The sequence below is a fragment of the Agelaius tricolor genome, unplaced genomic scaffold, assembly GCF_023055355.1.
Source record: "Agelaius tricolor isolate 1412-34295 unplaced genomic scaffold, bAgeTri1.0.p SCAF_2, whole genome shotgun sequence".
NCBI classification, from domain to species: domain Eukaryota; kingdom Metazoa; phylum Chordata; class Aves; order Passeriformes; family Icteridae; genus Agelaius; species Agelaius tricolor.
Genome location: NW_027269262.1, coordinates 18,523,443 through 18,544,402, shown reverse-complemented (window position 1 = coordinate 18,544,402; position 20,960 = coordinate 18,523,443). Strand labels below are relative to the sequence as shown.

General features: G+C 35.7%; 1 protein-coding gene across 5 annotated transcripts in view; it reads right to left on the bottom strand.

The window, feature by feature from the left end:
• The window catches only part of CDH12 (cadherin 12), a 638,327-nt gene that overhangs the window by 142,426 nt on the left and 474,941 nt on the right, over positions 1–20,960 (bottom strand). For all 5 annotated transcript variants that reach the window (XM_071453742.1, XM_071453733.1, XM_071453753.1 and 2 more), the window contains one exon: positions 13,382–13,797. In XM_071453742.1, coding sequence (XP_071309843.1) covers positions 13,382–13,612 — 231 coding nt within the window. In that variant the 5' untranslated portion in view covers positions 13,613–13,797. The remainder of the gene's footprint in view (positions 1–13,381; positions 13,798–20,960) is intronic.

Genomic DNA, 20,960 nt, shown 5'->3' with positions numbered 1-20,960 from the left:
CCTGTGTGATGAGGCCCATAAAAGCATGTCTTTCAATCACTCAACTTTATAGACAGGTTAATCAGCAAAGAGGACAGAGCAATTTTTATTTTTTTTTTTGTACGATCAATTAAAATTTCTTTTTAAAAAGTGTTGCGCCAAAACAAAATAATAGGTTAGACATTAATTTATTTTTTAGTTTTTAGTATACCTGATTTTACTACCCTGGGTAATAAAGTTATGCTATATTTGCTACCAGACTCACCTGGCAGGAGACTCAGCTTGCTGAAGAAGGAATGATCAAGTGCACTTCAGAACCAGGCCTTACAATAGCTTTCAGATATGACAGTGCAATAAACATGTCAAAATGGTGAATAGAGTAAATAAAATAGTACATAAAAAAGAACCAAACCCAATCTTGTTTGCATCAAAATGAAAGATTGACTTATTTTTGGCTCTGTATTTTGCTATACAAAAAAAAAACCCAACGGCTCAAGTTCTTGTTTCTAATATGAATCATACACTTGTTACTGCCTTTTAACTTCTTGATAATATCAAATTAGTCTATTAGCATATAAATTACTCAAAATAAGTAAATATTTTACTTTTAAAAATACCACAACAACTGAACAGAAATTTTCAGTTGTACTGGTCAGATTCTGAAGTTTAATATAATGATTCTTAATCTGCACAAATGCTGTCTGCCAGAATTCATTTGGCTTGCACAGGAATCTCCTGATTCTGCAAACACTCATTGATTATTTTCTTGGACTCTAATACTGGCATCAATTAAACTAGAAGCAGTTACCTGCTGTTGGCTGATACAGCTGGATTTGACAAGCAAGAGCTATTAACTGGCTTATATGACACTGCTGAAAAGTACTATTGGTTTCTAGAAAATATATACTGCACTAATAATGTCAAGAAGGCTTTTTTCCTTAGCTTTTTCCTCCACAGTTTATGCTTCAATTCTCATAGTAAGAAAAAAACAACATTGTCACACCAATTAAATTGTCCTATCTCACTCTTTCATTATAATCCTTAATTCACATCAGCAATAATACACACATATTTATAGGGTGATGGGTTTTGACACAATACCTCTTGTTGACTATCCAAATCTACAACCTGACACACTCAAGAAAATATCTTTGGATCCTGCATTATGAAACACTAAAAACCTGTACTCTCTTCAAAGTAGTAATTTTACACTGACACCAAGGTACAAGAAAACATAAAAAATTCAGAATAAGCTGTGATCAACATCTTACTCAGACATCACTCCAGAAAAACAGTGCTATGAGAAAAAAATTAAATAGAACAACCTCTGCTGAATGATATAGAATAATCATCAGGGAATATGGTTTACCTACTGCCACAGTGACATAGAAAAGGATTTACTAATTAAAACTCATTTATTGACATTATCCTCTAGGATATTGGAACAGAAAATTCTCTCATCTTGTCTCACCTTAAGCTTCTGTAAAGGAAAACTTGAACTGAACACCAAAAAAGGGTTTTGAAGACCCAAAAATTAAATAAAAACCAAAAGGCTGGTGTACACATTCCTGACAGACTTAAATTCTTATTCAATCAGCACATAAAACACTTACTCTCCCTCAGTGTATATGGGATTTTGTATATGAAAACTTTATGCAAACACATACAGAACTCTGAAGGTTTTTAAGCTTGCAAGATGAACAAGGAATTCTTCCACAGAAGTAAAGCAGAAAGTGTAATAAAAAAAATCCTTTTATTTACTTCTTGATTTTCAGCTTATCAGGCAGTCAGAATAACAAGACATGATCACGACTCTCATCCCTTTAAAGAGGTCATTTTATTTTCATGAAGCAGATTGTAAAGTATAATTTAAATCACCTACTGCCTTTTATAAGAATGCCATAAGATTTGCATAAGAGGGTAAAAATATCCCAGCAAGGAGACATACAGGAATATTTGTGCTTTGTATCTGCCTGTCTTTTGCAAGCATGTTTGAGTTTGAGTGTGGGTAGCACTGTGGTTCAAGGGTTGTCACATTCATGCTGCATGTGGATGATGAGCTTGCCTGGGACGTTTCACTGCACCTGATCGAGTCCCCTCACATTCCCAAGCTGGCCTGAGCATAGGCTGAGCTAGTTCCCTCTCACTTAGAGAGGAAACCAAATCACCAACTGAGTGTGTGGGCTGCATCCTCAGCATAGCAAAAGTGTTTTGTGCTTAGCTCAACTTCAGATAGAAGAGATCCTCAGGGAGACTTGTAGGGGGCCTGAAGAGGCTCAGCTCTTTTTAAGGATGTTTTAAGGACAATCCTCTGTCAGTGACATGGACTAGAAAACTAAAGAAGCAGTTTGTGTGGAATGGCTGGCAGTACAAGGTACTGAAAGACATGAAGATTTGCAGCAACATCCTAAGCCTCTTGTTAACAAGATATTTTTCTTGGCATTACGTTTGTAATAGTGACCTGGACTACTGTCTTATGTTTTTTGAATCTAATATTATTATTAATGCATCCAAATCAACAAAAAAATCAGTAAATTGCTACATGAAGTACCACAGATGTTTGCATTTTACATATAAAGACAAATGTTTATATTTTTCACTAGGAGAAATGCTATTTAATAAAATATATTTTTTCTGTTTAGAACTGATTTCTTACTTGATGAAATTCCTTGCCCATTAAACTATCCAAACCACATGCAACAAAGTTAAATGAGTCACTTCTGGAAACATGACTAATATAAACACTTATTGTTATTTTATTCTAGGTGGAGGAGCATGTCTGTTACTATCCTTGGACCCCAAAGCATGCCTGACCCCCGTATGCTGCACTGGGTGCTCATGGCCTCCAACCCAGAACTCTGCCTCTGGCAAAGGTGAGGGTCACAGATCACCACATAATTGCCAAGTATCCAGTAGTTTGTGGGTATTGGTGGTGACTACAATTATTAGCCTTTGGCAAATTGATTTTTTTATTAATTTCTTCATTCTCTTATCATCGACATGAAAAATTCTGTTATCTCCACAGCAGCCTACAGCATGGAACTACCTATTTTGGATTGATCCATTTTGTGAGGAATCACTTTCTTTTCTTTGCTTTGAATGAGCAACCTGTTGGCTTCATTTGTGCCTCACACATATTGCATTGGTGAAGGCAGGAATCTCCCCCTTTAGTCTCACCCCTATGTTCTAGACATTTTTGAGACCTACCATATCTCCTTCGATTTGTTTCTTTTTCAGGCTAAGGAAACTTATCTTTCTCAGTTATTCCTCACTGATGAGACAGTCCAAAGATCCTGATTAACATTTTTTCCTTGTCTGTATTTTCCCAAGTTCTTTGGGACACATGCTCTCTGAGACTAGAGAGAAATCATTCCCAGTGTGGAAGATACAGGCTCACCAGAAATTTAGATACAAATCTATATTACCGACATCTATTTCCTTCAGCTGCTGCTAAGAATTTCTAACATCCCATTTGCTTTTTTTGGCAGTCAGCACACACTACACAAATGTGCATACAGCTATTATGAAACAAGATCCCATTTGAGAGAGATTATCATTTCCACAGAGAACAACAATTAATGAAATTGGAATTACTCCCCTCCTCCCACAGTATGTACTGCTTTACATCAGATTTCATGTCTGATTTTAGTCCTGTTTCATAATGTTTTTCCCATTTTTTTCCATTTAGCCTTTGAGTTTAGTAACTCTAGTAGCTTAATTTGAAAAGCAAACACTTCCCTGGATACTCTCACACTTTCCAAGATAATTTATGATGACATTAAACAACATAGGCCCCAGTCTAAGTCCTTTACTGATGCTGAATCATAGTGTCCAGAGTGAAACACAGTAATGTTTTTTCAGTGGTCAATTAAGCATTTTAACAACAATAGGAGTGAATAATCCATCTGTTACTGGAAATCTAATTTTTTAGCAAGGAGTAGCAAGGTTTTAATGGCATAACAGTATCAATCATTGATAACAGAATCAATAACAACTCTAACTTACATGTTCAGGGCCTGGCAGCTAAAATAAATACAATGCACACAAGGCAATAATTTTTATAATTACAACTGATGCTAGAAGACAGGAATTTTTTTGCAAGTTTGCTTTGTTCTTAACACAACTTTTTCCCTTATTGCAAATACAAGAATAACTACTGCACACAGCTATTTAGACAAAACCCATTGTATTTATGTATTTATGTATTTATAAAAGAAAATCTTCTCCAGGGGAAAATTAAATTTATCTAGTTATTGAAAATTAAAACTAATGTAGTTTTAATTTTAGTATGTGTCAATGTTAGTGGACATTGTGTTCTCTCATTAGTATATCTTTCAGCTTTTCTCCTCCCTTTTTCACCTGTTATGAGATTAGCCCCTGGGCTGGGAGGGTGAGGGACATGTCACTCAGCAGTGTGGATATGATCACCTTTCTCCTTAGTCAGCCTCTCCTGTGTATAGGGCACATGCATCACTGCCATGCAGCAGTCACAGAACACATGCATCTGGTACTGCACAGTGAACTACATCAAGGAAATTATCTTAGAGTTATTTTGGAGTTTTTAAAAAAATACTGGAAGGAAAAGGCTAATTTTACACCAGAATGTTTTTATGCTTTATATCATCTTCCTCCCTTAGAAACAGCATCATCTGTTTCTAAGAGTCTACAAATGCCTCTACAGGGCATTTGTATTATTTGGAATTTTATAATCTCCATTTAGATTGACTAAATGATAAGCAGGTGATAACAGGGAGAAAAATATACCATAGTGTTCCTGTTAAAAAATTATTTTCCACTACTGGGGCATCTAAATAATATTTGGTTATTTTTATGAATTATTATTAAGTCCTCAGTTTTAATCTTGTCCCATTCCACTTTCCTTTGTTAAGACCTTTTTTGACTTTTCATGTTGAGTTTTCTGCATTTTTTCCTGGCTAGAAAAATATGTAATCTACTATGGTTTATGAAATAATTTTTATGTAATAAAGTTAGGCTCATTTATGAAAGAAAATTCATTTTGCCAACTCATGTAGAAAACAAGATTTGTGTACCCAAACAAGATTTTGGGTACATAAAGTCTATTTGAAACTGGAAGAGAAGCTGTGGAGTTCAAAGCTGCTGTTAACTGGGTTAATTCCTCAGAATTTAATAGGATACATAACAGATCCTATGCAAAAAGTAAGGTAATTGTAACTTCTGCATCACAGTGGATATCAAATACAGGGAGACAGAAAGAATGATTAAGGAGTGTTTGTCTCTAGAGGGAGAAGAGAGACAGGTCATGTAGAGCCTGTGGGACATGAAGCATTGCTGAGAGAGAGGGAAATGGTCATTGCCATAAAAACAATATTTGCTCCAAGTCCACTGCTTTCTATGCTCTATAACAGAAATTGTGGTTTGATATCTCACCTTCAGAAGAGCAGGGTTTTTTTCACTCTAGGACAACTGATGTTAAAATATTTTCAGGCCCCTAAATCCCAAACTTTTATGTAATGGCAGCACTTGACAAGACTGCCAATCCCAATCATTTCTGTTTATGACTTGCATACAAGGATGTTAACTGCAGTGACTGAAGATGAGATAACCTTCTAACTTGTTAGCTTCTCCTGTATGTTGGTGCTGGACAGCTGATAGGAAATGATTCTTTCTTTTTCCTATGAAGCATGTTTTATTAATGATTGATTGATTCTAGCGGTGGGGATTTGAGTTTGTTTTATGGAGGGTTTTTTTGGTTTTTTGTTTGCTTTCTTGTTTATGGGTTTCTTTGAGTTTTGTTTGTTACTTTTTGGGGGGTTTTGCTGTTTCAGGATATTTATAATTTTGTTTGAAAAAATGAATTTAAGTTTTAATTTTGTTGCATTCTGTTTCACGCTCATACTTCGGTTTTGAATTTCGATTTTTCATGGTGGTTTTTCATGTTATGTTTTCAAACATGCATTTTAATGAAAAAAATTAATCACAGAATCACAGCATATTCTGAGTTGGAATGGACCCACAAGGAACTTGGAGTCCTTGTCTGCAGAGAACAGCTTCAAGGGTCATACCATGTACCTGAGAGCACTGTCCAAATGCTCCTTGAACTCTGTCAGGCTGATGCTCTGACCACTTCCATGTTTTCCTGTTTCAGTGCCCAAACACCCTCTGGATGAAGAACTGTTTCCTAATATACAGCCTAAAGCTCTCCTGACACAACCTCAGGCCATTCCCTTGGGTCCTGTCACTGGCCACCAGCGAGAAGAGATCAGTGCCTGCCCATCCTCTTCCCCTCACGAGGGAGTTGTAACTGCAACAGGATCTCCCCTCAGTCTCCTCTTATCCAGGCTGAACAGACCCAGTGTCCTCAGCTGCTCCTCATACTTCTACTCAAGGTCTTCACCATCCTCGTGGCCTTTCTTTGGATAGTCCCTAATAGTTTAATGTCTTTCTTATATTGTGGCACCCAAAACTGCCCCCAGCACTCGAGGTGAGGCTTTCCCAGCTCAGAGCAGAGCAAGACAATCCCCTCCCTTGCCCGGCTGGTGATGCTGTGCCTGATGCCCCTCAGGACAGGGTTGGCCCTCCTGGCTGCCAGGGCACTGCTGACTTGTGTTCAACTTGCCACTGACCAGGACCCTCAGGTCCGTCTCCACAGTTCTGCTTTTCGTTGAAAACTGTATAAATATACAAGTTATATAAATATGCATATTTTTACAATCTTTTAAGTAAAATTATAAATTATTTATATTTCTAAAATTTGCAGTTTTTTTCCAATTACTGTTTGAATGCCAAATCTGCATCCTACTACAATGAGCAAAGGAAATAAAAAAGTCCCTATTGTGAAAAAAGTTATCCATCTTATAGATATGAAATCCTGAGCTTTAATCTAGTCTCCTGTCACTTAGCAGTTCCTTAATATTTCTATGATTTCTTGTTTTCCTGATGAAAATTTATACTTTTGTAGCACATTTGAGGTATTATAGTATCTCATTTTTTTAAACATGTCGTATGTCACAGTAATAATAAATTTTATTCAATTTCTAAACCTTCTTGTTATTTTGGTTTACACATAATTATCCAGATACAGGAATCGCTCCAGGTATTTAATACTTTCCCACATTTTGCTGTCTGGCAAATGCTATTTAATTTATTACTTGGCATTCTGATGATTTTCTAAAAAGAAGGTCTCATGATCCCAGCTGAGTTTTAATTGATGGTCTAATGTTTCACTAATTATAAATTCAGCTTGCATTGCTGACATACACAGTACATGCCCATGTCTGATCTGACTATCAACAACAATATGTCTACCAGGTGAATCAGAAATTCTCAACCAAACTCCATATTTAGATTTAAAAAAAAAAAATCTTCAAATTTTCTTGGATTAAAGGAGGAGACAATGTTTGATTTGTCTGTTCTCCTCAAGTCCTTTGAAGAATTTCTAAATATTTTTAAAGTATCTTTTCCCATATTTCCCTGTTTAAATAAACTTCCTGCCCAGATGAAGCCATTTATACAGAAGCATTCCAAATAAAACTACAATATGTGTAAGATTCTTCTTTAGCAGTTTATTTTCTCCAAGCTCATTTGTATTTCTCCATCTGTGTTGGCAACACAAATTTCAGACATGCAAGCACCATTAGCACCCTACACTCAGCTGTGTTTGGATGTCTTGTGAGACCCTGTCATTCATTCTAACAGGAACATTTCCACAGGGAATCTCTGGATCTTCTACAGTGATCACTGAATCCTTGCATAATACAGCCTGCTAAATTTTAGAGTTTGAAGTATTTCAGTCTGTGACCTCCTTAGCTGTTAGAACAATAACCTCAACCTCTTACATCCTCTAAAATGTGGGTGACAGCTCAAGAAGTTGGTCCTTCCTTTTTATTTTGGTCTCGCCTTGTCCTGATCTCACTCTTTTTCCTCTCTCATGCAATCAGTAAAAACATGGTCCTTCTTTTTTTTTTGCCCTACCTCCAAATACCTCAAAAAATTTCATTAATGTAAGGACTTCAGGCAAGAGACTACTACTATGCTCCTAATTTACCTGCTATGAGCTACCTAAGCAAATCAATAAACAAAGTGAAGCCACTAGATCAATAATAAACATTCTGTTGCAAGTTGTTCATCTCTGCTGCATGTCTTTGTACACCTTGTAAAAAGGTTAGCTTCCAGGAGTAAACATTAAATGCAAGTCTGACTTGCTCATGGGGGTTTCGTGTTTCCATGGTTCCATTTCCTTCTCACACTTTCATGTGCAACTGTCAAAATTACTTTGTGTCTCACATACTCTATGCAATATACAGGATGTAAAGCTTTTAAACTCATCACTTTTTTCACCAGACAGACATAAGTGGGAGAGACAAAGGTCTCAGCTCAACAGAGCAAGAAAAGAAATACAGAATTCTGATACCAGTTCTGATTCCTCTTACACCTTTTTTACCATTTAAGTTCTCCTTATGAGTTTCCTTGTCTGTAATAGATTGTGACAGTGCTTTTTCTTGAGTATGTGCACGGCATAAACTCCATAAGCCAATTTAGTAAGCCAGGTTAATGTGATCATGCCTGATTGCTCTTTAAATTACTATCTAAGGACCATTAGGGCCCAACAAGATTTCACTTTGATGTCAGCAGACAGAGGTGAGTATATGTTCGATGTACTGAACAAGCTCATTCTTATACACAGCATATCTTTCATATTAAAACCATACAGAATGAGTAACTCTGATGTCCTGCGTCATGGGAGTCAATTAATACATTACTAGCAGCACTCCCTGAAACAATTTTCATCTCCTTGATGATGGCACTGTGCAAATGTCTAATGGAAATAATACACAGCTATCTCTAATATTGTTACTTCAGTTATGGGAATGGAATCTGATAAATTACAAAAAACCATTTTGAAAACTTTAAATGAAATATTATTGTGATCATAATACTAGAAATCTTGTGGAAATACAATTTTAAAAAGATGAGTTTAATCAGGGTACATTTATGAATAGATTTAAGTGGGTTTTTTTCCTTCAAAGGGCAGTAGCTTTCAAATTCACTGAATGTATTTCTTTTCCTTAAATTTTAGTTTTTCATTCAAGTTAACTCAGTGCTTATGAATAATGCCAGAATGATAGCCACTGCTCTGTAAAATTGTCTGAACAGATTCAAAAAAAGCAGTGCATAATTTCCTTTCCAGACTGCCTTGTCATACATACACTCACCCAAGAGGGAAAATAACTGTAAAAAAAGAGCATGTATTCAGAAGTACATGTTGATTTAAGCCTAATGGAAGGTGGTCAACATTAATTCCATCCTATTAAAAATTATCCACTATAAAGTGCATAAATTCTATGCTCATATTTCAGATGCAGAAGATAAATTATAAGGTTTTGAAAAAGCATGCTGTTCTAGTCATAGATATAGAGCTCTGCTTCCTCCAAATCAGCACTCTTTCTGCCTTCATATATGGGCAAACCTTTGAAGATGATGAGGATTTCTCAGGACAGAGTCAGATGAAAAATACCATATTGTTACATTACCCTGTACTGCCATAGAACAGTCGTGAGTATTAAATTTTTCAGCATCCTTTTCTTCACAAAAAATATCTGTAGTAGTTTGTGTGTGAGCATGCATTAATTTGACAGAGGTTTAAACAACAAACTTGTAAAACATAGGTTATTAATTGGCAGAAAAATATCTGGTAAGCTGAGGTTCTGGGATTTTTGTTGGGGTTTTTTTTGTTGTTTGGTTTGTTGGGGGCTTTTGGGGTTTTTTGGTTTTATTTTTGTTTCTTTGGTTTTTGCTTGTTTTTTTTTTTTTTTTTTTAATTTTTGCTACACTGGAAAATAGAAGAGAAATGTCCACTACACTGAAGAGGACTTTGCAATCTTTTCCTATGCACCCAGTCTGCATCCAGTACAAGCTACCATATGCCTGTCTCTGCAAACTTGAAGACAGACAGTAAAGAAATTCTCACTGAAAGCAATTGTGCAGGTGTGCAACACAAGAAAGATATTATACATTTACACACTAGGAATGCAAAGACATATAAAGGGAAAATGCCTCATGCAACACAACCAAAACCTTTGCTAGTATTATCTTGACCATGTTGTTCTCTTGAACTTTCAGTTTATTTTGATGCCTCTGCTTGTCACTGTTGAAACACAGCAGTAAAGAGAGATTATGAACATATTTGTAGTGTTCTGGTGGGGCTGCACCACCTTCAGCTATCCTTGCATAAGGTCAATTAAAACTGCTGTCTTGTTTGTGGGTGTAAACTGTGCTGGAACTTGTTTATGCTCAAGGACTTGATCCTCTGGTGATTTCTGTCACCTGTGCTTTTGCACAAAAAAATAAGCACGAACTTTTTGTCTTCATCCGCATGTGCTGTTTTTGCCTGGCTTTCTGGAGTTTCACAGTACCAGGAAAAGAAGTAAAGCACTGCAGAGTAAATGAGCGAGCCCTATTTTATTCCCAGCACCCTGTCCGTTTTCATGGGTCATATGGTAATATCATACATTAATTTTACTTTTTAGACTGGATCTGCTTAATGAACATTGAGCAAAGAGGGTTATCTTCTGTTATCAATCTGATGGATTTTTATTCTTCTTCCAGATTACACAAGCAGATCCCCAAACTTTAATAAACAGGTTAAATGCTTTTAATGTGTAAGCTTCAAGCACTATTTTGAAATCACCCCCTGTAAGCTAGACTAATCCCCATCAGTTTGTAAACTATATTTTGATTTGCAACCTGATTCCTTGAGATTGTCGTTTAAAAACAGACATGAAAGGAATTACATGCCCTGGCTGACAACAGAAGACAAAATTTCTGTAAATCTGCATTCTCTTACAAAGGCTTGCAATATTAGCTAGTCACCCTCAACTGTTTAGTGAAACTGTCAGCTGATTTAATAGATACTTTACAATCCTATTTATAAATTACTGTGACATTATTAGTGCAGTAGTTCTATAATAAGTAATAGAAATGTTTATGCACAGGTGTCCTGACAACATGGCTAGAAGAAGATAAAACCCTTGTGATTTCAGGTCACATGAAATATCCTACACTTTATAATATACTTATTACTACTTTAAAATATATACCAATAAAATTATAAAAACAATTAAGTTGAAAATAAATGCTATTGGAATAAACATGTAATTTTGCCGAATCATTTGATTCTGCAGATTTAGTTCTGCAATCAATCCAGAACTCAACTGCATTTAACATCTTAAAAATTTTATGTGATTTTAAAAATTGCATACGGTCTAAAGATACTGATTAGTGACTGTTGGATATATTTTAGTATGCTGACAGTGGTTTGAATTCATATGAAGCTTGGCTTTTGCTATCTGGATCTAAAAGCACAATTTCTCTAAGGAACTTCTCTCTTTCAGTGTTATACCTGCATTGAGAGCTTTGTGGAAAATAAGGGGAAAACACTAACATCTCCATCTTGGTGTTGTTTATTTGTTTGTGTTCTGGTTTTTTGTAAGAGATGTGGCAAAGATGACATAAAAAGATTGGTAGGCTTTGTTGGGTTTTTTCAGATATAGTAAAGCAAATAGTTAATATAGATAATACAAGCTGACAAGTTGTGATAAACATCAAAAGAAGCAGTGTTGAAGAAAGTTATTACCTAGAATTAATTGCTCTATTCTAGAAGGAGGTGTTTTGATGTAAAAAAAGGGGGTTGACTTTTTGACTTTCCTCATACTTGAAAAGTGTTGCACAATTTGTAACAGTTCAAAAAAGTCTTAAGAGGTAAAAATATTCCAGGTGAATCTTTAGTAAGTGTTAGTCTTAAAGAAAATATTCCATTAGTTCTAAAGTTGTTCATAAACTTAATGCCATTAGAGCAAAAAAGGACAAAGGAAGAAGCTGATTCATCAGTATATTGATAATAGTCAATTTTGTGCAAAATTTACATTTTTTTCACAGTTTAGAACTGACCCTAAATGACTACCAAGAAAAATTACACAAAGGAATAAAGACTAATGAAAATATAGTGATGCATCAGTAAAATCTGTCTTTTGACTTTAAAGGCACAGCAATCGCATTGATTGTGCTACAGTACTAAATGTGATGAGAGTCCTTGTTGGCATCTTCAGCGAGGTGCCAGAACAAAGGTATGTCTTAGAGAAAGTGTAACTTGTGCTAATTGGATATCACAAATATGATTTTTTCCATTATATGGTCCCCCTTTCTTCAGACTTACTCACTGTATTAACTTTGTGATACAAACACACTGCTTTGCAAATTGCTTTGACCAATACATATTAGGGCTTAACACAAATGTCTTCACGTGCAATATCCAAGTACATTTTTGGCTGCTGTGCTAAATGATAATTGTGTTTTATTTATACATCCTCAGAATAGTTTTCTGGAAGAGTAGGAGGAAAAATTAATTTTCTGTTGATTTATTTATATTTAGGGGAAAAAAAAGATTTTCCACTTGTACACTAAAAAAAAAAAAGTTCATAATGGTATTAAAGTAAAAACTGAAACATGATGACTAATTTTTACAGTAGGTGAATTTGAAACCTTGCTGTCTAGGGAAGTGGTATTTAGGGAACCAGGAAAGAAATTCCTGACTTTTTATTTTCACTGAGTAAAGTACTTTATTTAAACTGAAAATTATACACAGCATCCAATTATACACTCTGCTAAGATTTTCTTCAGGTGTCCTTTTCAGCTTTCCTATCTGAAAATTCTATTGTTTAAATTCACCACCCCCATACCCCTCAAACTGTTTTCTGTCAATTACTTATGCCCTCTTACAGAAACAGTGGACATATAATGAGAGAGGGTATTGCAAAAATTCTCTGCAGGTATGATTGTGCATGTCTACACACAGTATAAAAGCTGTAGTGCAGGACTTTGAATTATGAAGCAATAAAACATATTAGAAATACTTGAAAACAATCTGAACACTCTGAAATAAAAGTAAACGGTTCTGAGATATAAGAAAACAAACCAAAAAGGATGCATCTTCATTAGCTGAAAATGGACTTGGAATAGCCATATCAATCACAGGAATAATTGCTCATTATGGCCTTGAGATTTAAAGTTTATATCTTATATCTTGATATCATAACAATGTTTTAAAAATCAAATGTGCTATCACAGTAGTTTCAATTAAAATTAGTTGTGAAACACAGACTTATATCAGAACTCTCTTATTTTTTTTTGCTTTTATTATTGTTGTTTCTGTTGTATTTGTTTAATATAAAAAACAAGAATAGGGAAATAAACGTACAAAGACAGAAAGTATATAGTGACTGCAGGAAAGGCTGGATGGTAAAAGCAATGAGCAGAGGGACCTACTGCCACTAGATTTGTCCCACCAGAAACAGGTACACATTTATAATACATCATATTACCTCTCTGTATAATTTGAACTTTCAAAGAAATAGTAAAAAATTACCTTTCCCACATACTGAGGTTCAGAGCCCATGTACTCCTCCAGCACAAAAAATTGATTCCACACCCAGCCTCGTTTGACTCGCTGGGCAGATGATCTCCTCCCTGGCACTGGGACAACATTTTCTCTTGGCTGTGCTTCTAAAATCTCTTGTGCTTGTGGGTGCAGTGGTGTTAGGAGACCTCCATCGAACAGGACCCAGAGAAGCAGGGATAAGCAGTTCCTTGTGAGCATTGGCAATGGCTTCCCTACCGCAAGTAATAAAAACTCCAGCACTTAATGCCGAGCACAGGAATCCAGGTTTGAGGTGTCTGTGGCCTTCACCACTTAGCTTCTGATTTTATTGCAGAAATGCTAATGCAGGCATTAATCCTTCTGATGACAAGGTATTTGCCGCAATAAATTCCATCTATAGGGACCTATAAAAGAGATTTACATGCAACATCAAATTACATAGGATTACACTGAAGCATTCATCAAAATTCTCACACCTTGTTAGTTTCTAGAGACAGAGAAAAATATTAAGAATCACAGTTTAAAAGAGATTGCTATTTTTATTGTAGCACTGAGCTGCTCTAGAACATTGTTTAGTTATTACCTCATTCTTCCTCTGCTTAGCATTTACCTTTGTGTCTGTCTGAGACAGGGCTGTAGCATTTGTTTTAGGATCTGTTATGAAACAGTTTCCCATCAGTGATATCAAAAATGTTTACTCATTTCTTTTTAGCTTTACTCAAATTTTACTCAAAAATCTTTTATTCAAAAAAGATTTACAAACAAAATACTGAAGAACAGGGGATCCACTCTTTCACCCTGCTGTCCAGAGCAAGAACTTTTGCTCACTTTCTCTGCCACAAAAGCCTCTTCAAGTCTTCTCTACAGTGTGCTGGTTGCCAGGTATAAAAAAAAATAACTGCCTGTAGGACTTAAGATAGATGCATTGTACATTTTAAAAACAAAATACAATTTATAGCACTATGGAATTCAACACTTTGTTAGGGTCATATTGTGTCATTGATTTTTAAGCATAGGTTTCTAGGAAATCAATACAGTTCTGCTTAAAAAGCAATGACATGATATAGACCTCATAAAGAAGAATAATAAATTACTTAACCATATGTATTTTTCCTTTTCACATACAGCCAAAGGTGATATTTCCCTTAATAATGATAATATTATTACTATCCATAACAATAAATAGCATAGAAATTCTTATTTGTTGGGTACATGCTGAAGTATTTAAATAGAAAGGATTTATAATCAGGAACCTGGAAATCTTAAAAAATTTAAAAAACACCCTAGAAGAATAACTGCACTTCCTATGCTAAATTTAGGGTGAGATTTTCTGTTCTGATTTGAAAGGCTATGTTTTAGGTCTTAGTAAAAAAGAAAGTAAAAAAACTTGGTGAAAGGTATCTACTGAGTGTTTTAATTCTACCTTCAGAAAGGATAAAAGATGAAGAAAGAACTCCCATCTGCTCAGAATCCTTTAAATAAAAGTTTTTCTAAGTTATGTTCAAAACATTTCAATGTTTTTCATCTACAGCAAAATAATCTTTTGTGCAATGAGTAAAAACTTCTTACTTGCACAATCATTTGCAGTCTATGGATTTTATTCCAGCAAAGGAACCTTAAGACATGACTCAACCACAACATAGATCTGCATTCAATATATTTGGTATGAATTTATTTTTTACTGAACAGTTCAGATGTGGTTTTCTGCTTCTGTTTTTAATGTATTCAGTGGTATATAACATCACATTCAGACTGTGTTCATCCATAATTCTGTTCCAAGATTTCCAAACTTTTTGCCTCTCCTGATCCATGGTTGCAGAGTCCATGCCTCGTTTTTATGGCAAAATCATAATAATCATGAAACATAGCAAAAAATAAAACCAATCAACTCAGCATATCCTTTTGAATTGCCCAGACATAGATGGGAGGTGGAAAAAATATTAAAAAAAATGGGGTGGGATAGTCTGCACTGCTTCAGAAATGCCAAAACCATGTTGTAGTCAATTTAATTGCCATACCACTTCTCTTTGCTCAGAAGACTCTGTACATTGCAGTTCTCCCAGCAGAGCTCTGCCTCCGGCCATGTCTGTCAGTCAGGGAGCTTTTAAAATGTTATACAGCACCAAAAGTAATGCAAAGAGATTGAAAGACTTCAATGAAAGGAGAGCAATTCCCCTTCGGCTGGAAGGTTAGTAACCAAGTGCAAGACTCAGAGCACTTTAACCTCTTCTCCATTGGTATCCCAGGCAGACTCCCAGAATGCCTACTGCAGAGTCAGGAAAGAGCAATGCCAGTGCTTGCTTCATTTCCTACAGCTTCAAAAAGATGATGAATGGGAGGGTCAGGGAAAAAATGGGAGGCTAATGGATGTTGCAGTACAGGACTGTAGCACAGATGCCCTCATCAGTTGTGAAAGAGTTCAACATGAAGAATTTCTTTCAATTTTTCTTTTTTTTTCTTTTTTTTCCTTTTATTTTTAATTTAAACCTCAGCAAGGCAAATAATTGAAATTCTCATACTTTGGCACTTGAAAGAATCACTCCAGCTTGCTGTTCTGTGACATTTGTGCCATAGGAAACTGAGGCCGAAGGTTCTCCCCCAGTAGCTTCTTCTTCCCCATAACTTCATTGCTGGCTTTGCAGGAGGCTTTGTCTGATAGAATATATTTTATAGCACCATTGGAACTTGTACAGGGATTCAAAGGCTAATATATATATCTTTTTATTTTAGTCTGTGCTTATTGTTTTGCATTTTCTTTTTAAGCTATGTCAAAACCTGTCTTAGTGCTTTTTTATTGTCAAATACTTACGTACCTTATGTACCTCTGATCAGAAAACTACTAAAACAACTAGGAGACAAGGATTTAGAAATCTGCTCAGAACAATTAACCATAAGGAAGGCACTATATTTCCTAAATTTTTAGGGTATTATTTCCAGTGATGCTCATAAAGAAATACTTATTCAGTGAGATAGTTGTGAACAGACATGTACCCTCGTTGCATCTCTTTCCTATATATTACAGAAGTACAGATGGTCAGATTTTTCTTAGATCTTGGGTTTTTTTCAATATTAGCTGTTGCTACTCATTTCTTCAAACTATCTTGTAAGGATTTAAGTACCATTATGCATGATCTAATTAACCCATAGAGATACAAAGGGATACCCTGTATTAATTTAGCCCCACATATGCTTTTATAACCCGTGGTTACGTTTATTCATTTCCCCAGTTTGATAAAGGGAAGTAAATGACCCAAAAGCAAGCATGGACAGTCTGTTAATACACAATTATTAAGAAATCTTGATCATATTTACTGTGTCCCCCAAACTGCAGGCTTAGAAACTCATGAAATGCAAATGATAAATAAAATATCACTACTAAAATTATTTATTGGGAGTAACAAAATACAGTATAAATGGTGCTCCTCCAAGAATTTTGATTCTGACCTGGACTATACTGCCATTAATCTAAAGAGCCTGAGCAAAGAAATGCTTTTGGAATACAAAACTGATGCATGCCATTGCTGCTGCAACAACCCTTTATCACTGGTACTGCAGACACAAATCACCTCACCCTGCTTGGCAAAGGTTATCCCTTGTAGAGAGAATAGTCATAGATCCTTTGCAATCACTCATATGCACATAAGGCCTCATGTAGAGAAGTATCTGAAAAGAAACTTTAAATGATCTTTGATCTTGTCATGGTTTAATCCCATCCAGCAACTCAGCCCCACCCAGCTGCTCACTCACTCATGCCCAGTGAAGAAGAGAATCAAAAAGATAAAAGTGAGGATACTCATGGGTTGAACTAAAGACAGTTTGATAGATAAAGCAAAAGCTGCAAATGCAAGGAAAGGAAATAAGTTCATTAGCTCCCTTCCCATTGGCAGGCAGATTTTCTGTCATCCTCAGGAAAGCAGAGCTCCGTAATACATAGTGGTGTCTTGGGAAGGCAAATGCCATCACTTCAAACATTCCAACTTTTCTTCTTCTTCTCCCCTGCCACCCAGCTCTATATTCTGTCCGTGATGCCATATGGTCTGTAATATTCCTTTAGTCAGCTTGGATCAGCTGTCCTGGCTGTCTCCCCTCCCAACTTCTTGTGCACACATAGCCTCTTCACTGGTGAACTGGGATGAGCTGCAGAAAAGGCTGTGACCACGTAAGCAGTGTTCAACAATAGCTAAAACATCCCCACACTATCTACACTGTTTTCAGGGAAATTCAGAACACAGCCTCATGCTTGGCTATTATGAAGAAAATTAATTCTATCCCAGCCAAAACCAGTGCAGACCTGTATATGATGTATCTACTTGGATCAGACCACTGCTGTCACACGCAGAGAAGCAGGAAACACTAAAGCTTCATGGTGCACTCAAAACTGTCATCAGTCCAGCAAGGCTGGTAATTGAACCCCATGAATGGAGGCAAATTGCTTACTGACAAAGTATCCATTATGCACTGATGGTGGGAACATTTCTGCAGCCACCTTTACCATAAATCTATCAGCATAGAGAATGCTTTAGCTCATGTGAAATAAGAGCTAATGTAGAGCAACCATCTTCCTATGCATAAAGAGGTTTGAAAAAGCTTGGCAATGCTGTAAAATGGTTGATCATGCCAGCAGGAAAGCCAGATAACATCTAGAACTATGGATATGCTGTAATAGCTGACCATGTAATCTTGTTTCTCTGCAGTATCTTGCAATAAGAAAATAAAACAGCGGGGAAAACAAGCCCATGGTTTAGGTATCTATTACAATTAACTGCTAAAGTATTTGAGATTATATATCTTCTGGTTAAAGAATAGGTAAAAGGATATGGTAAATCTTTCTCTGAGTTTGGACAAATCAGTTAGGTGGATATCCTCAAAGTTATTTAATTAAACAAATCCCATTAGATTAGACTCTAAATTACAATATTTCTTTGTGAGTTTGACTTTCCTGAGCTTCACAACCTATCTAGATACTTTGTAAGTGAAAGTAATTCTTCCTTTTTCCACCTGGTCTTTTTAGTTAGTGTGGGAACTACTTGGTAATATCAAAAAAAGGGGTAAGGAGGGAGATTACAAGTAAACAGATTACAAACCTCAAACTAGAAAAGACTTTAATTCTCAATCTGCACATCCTAAAAGTCAGAAAATTTTTAACAGATTAAGCAGGTCCCACCTCTGCAGCTACTATAACAACTTGGCAAGAATAACATCTGGAATCCATGCCAGGTAACTGTCATGGGGAAAAAATAATATCAGTGTTTCTACCTGCTGGAGTCTTAACATCATCCAAACCATTTATTCCTTTACCTCCCTTTGTGTGAAATTCAATAAACTGTATAAACTGTCCTAGTTTAACATCTGTCAGTAACCAAGCACCACACAGCTGCTCACTCACTCCCTCAGCCAGGAGGATGGGGGCAAGAGACTGGAAGAATAAAAGTGGGAAAACTTTTGGGTTCAGATAAGAACAGCTTAATAACTGAAATATAATAAAATATTAATACTATTAACAATAATATTAATCATATTGCTATGAAAAGTAAAATAACTGAGTGAGAGAAATAAACCCAAATAAATATAAATTAAAATAATTGGGCACCACCAGTGAATCGATGCCCAACCAGTTCCCAAGCAGCAGCTCCCAAATGTCCCCCTAATTTATTGCTGTGCATGACTCCATATGTTATGGAACATTTCTTTGGTCCTTTGGGATCAGCTGTCCTGTCCTTTGGGATCAGCTGTGTCCCCTCCCAGATTCTTGTGCATCCCCACATGTGTGCTGGTGGGTTGGTGTGAGAAACAGAAAAGGCCTTTACTCTGTGTGAGCACAGATCAGTGATCAATAAAATATCCCTCTGTTATCAATGCTGTTTCCAGAACAAATCCAAAACCACTGCCCCATACCAGCAACTGGGAAGAGAATTAACTCTGTCCCAGCTAAAAACAGGACAGAAGCCTAGGCTGGCTCTCTGGCTGTTTAGACTGAATCCTCACAAGGCTGAAAATCTGAATCTCAGTCCCATTACTTCAGAGGTTATTTATTTGAAGTTGCTGATTGAGAGAGGGAACAGAAACCAAAATCACCTAAGCTATTCCCAAATATTCTGTAGATAAGTGATAAGAGCATTCTGATTTAATGTGAGAAATATATGCAGAAAATACACATATGGAATCTAAATCTTGGTATTTCTGGAAGATGTATGTCATCATATGGACAAGAACTATACTCTGTAGACTACTACACAACAAACAGATGGAAGCATTTCCCCTCCAATAAAGTGATTTTAGCTTGCTTTTGTTAAATTCTATTACAAAAGCCCCAACATCCTACTATTTAATGTCTAATATTTTGCTTATTATAAACTTACAAATAATTCAACTTGGCAAGAATAATATCAGTTTGGTTAAGGCTATGATTTTTGGATTTGACTGCCAAAGCCACTTCCTCTCCCTATTCGATTGTCCTGTGCAGAGATGTATTTTGTATACTAGTTAAGAGATCAATTCTGATGATAGTTGTGCCTACAGAGTAACATCATCTATGAATCTGGACTACTCTATTGAGTTTTAACTGGCAGAAAACCAAAGTGAGATGAGAATGATGTCCTCCACCTTTGAGTGTGATTGTCCTTGTAAGCACATTCACGGGAAGGTTGCCACAAAGTTATATTACAACAAAAAAAATGTGTGATATATTCTATCAATACCCAGTAAACACATTTATAAAATGTCTAACATTGGAGAGGAGTCTAATTATGTCTGGCATTTCTAAGCCTTACAATAATAAAATTATTATAGCTTCACAGATATGCTTTAATAATTGGCTTTCTAGTATATTAAAAAGTGATGACTTTAGGGAGTTTGGTAACATAACAAAATCAAATGCTACATACTTCCAAAACCAGTGTAGCTTTACAATGCTGGGTCTTATAGAAAACCTAATGAAGAAACACAATGTAAAAACATTCTGAGCGCAAGATTATTAACAGGTTCCGCATGACACTATTTATACATATTGTGTCAGTTTTGTCATCATTAGTAATACTTACAGGACATCATTTATGACTGAGCCATCATCCTCTACCAGGGAAATTATCACTTCTAATTCACAAACATGCATAAGAATATGAGGGAAATAATTGTTAAAATAAAAAAAAAAAAAGCACTGGAACTTTCATTATAAAATCTAAATACATCAGTAAATGCACAAGTCTCCATAGCTCATTGAACTCTTGAAAGTTAACTCAGGTAAAATGAAATTTCACTTTCACTCCAGGTTAATAATGTATATTTTGCTGAGATTCAAATTCAGGCCAGTACTACTCTGTAAACGTATAATGCAACTCTACAATTTAGTCGTCAGCTAAAAGAAAGAAACAAACTGTTTCCAAAAAGAACAAAGTTTCCTTTACAAATATCGTCAGATGATGAAACAATGTCATCAATTTTATTTTTATTCTGTCTTGTGACATGTTTGACTCAGAAAAGTCCTGTAGTCAATCTATACCTACTTTGTCAATGATCTAGAATCTTTATTTTTGATAAACTACAAACATTTTCATTTCTGCTAGGAATC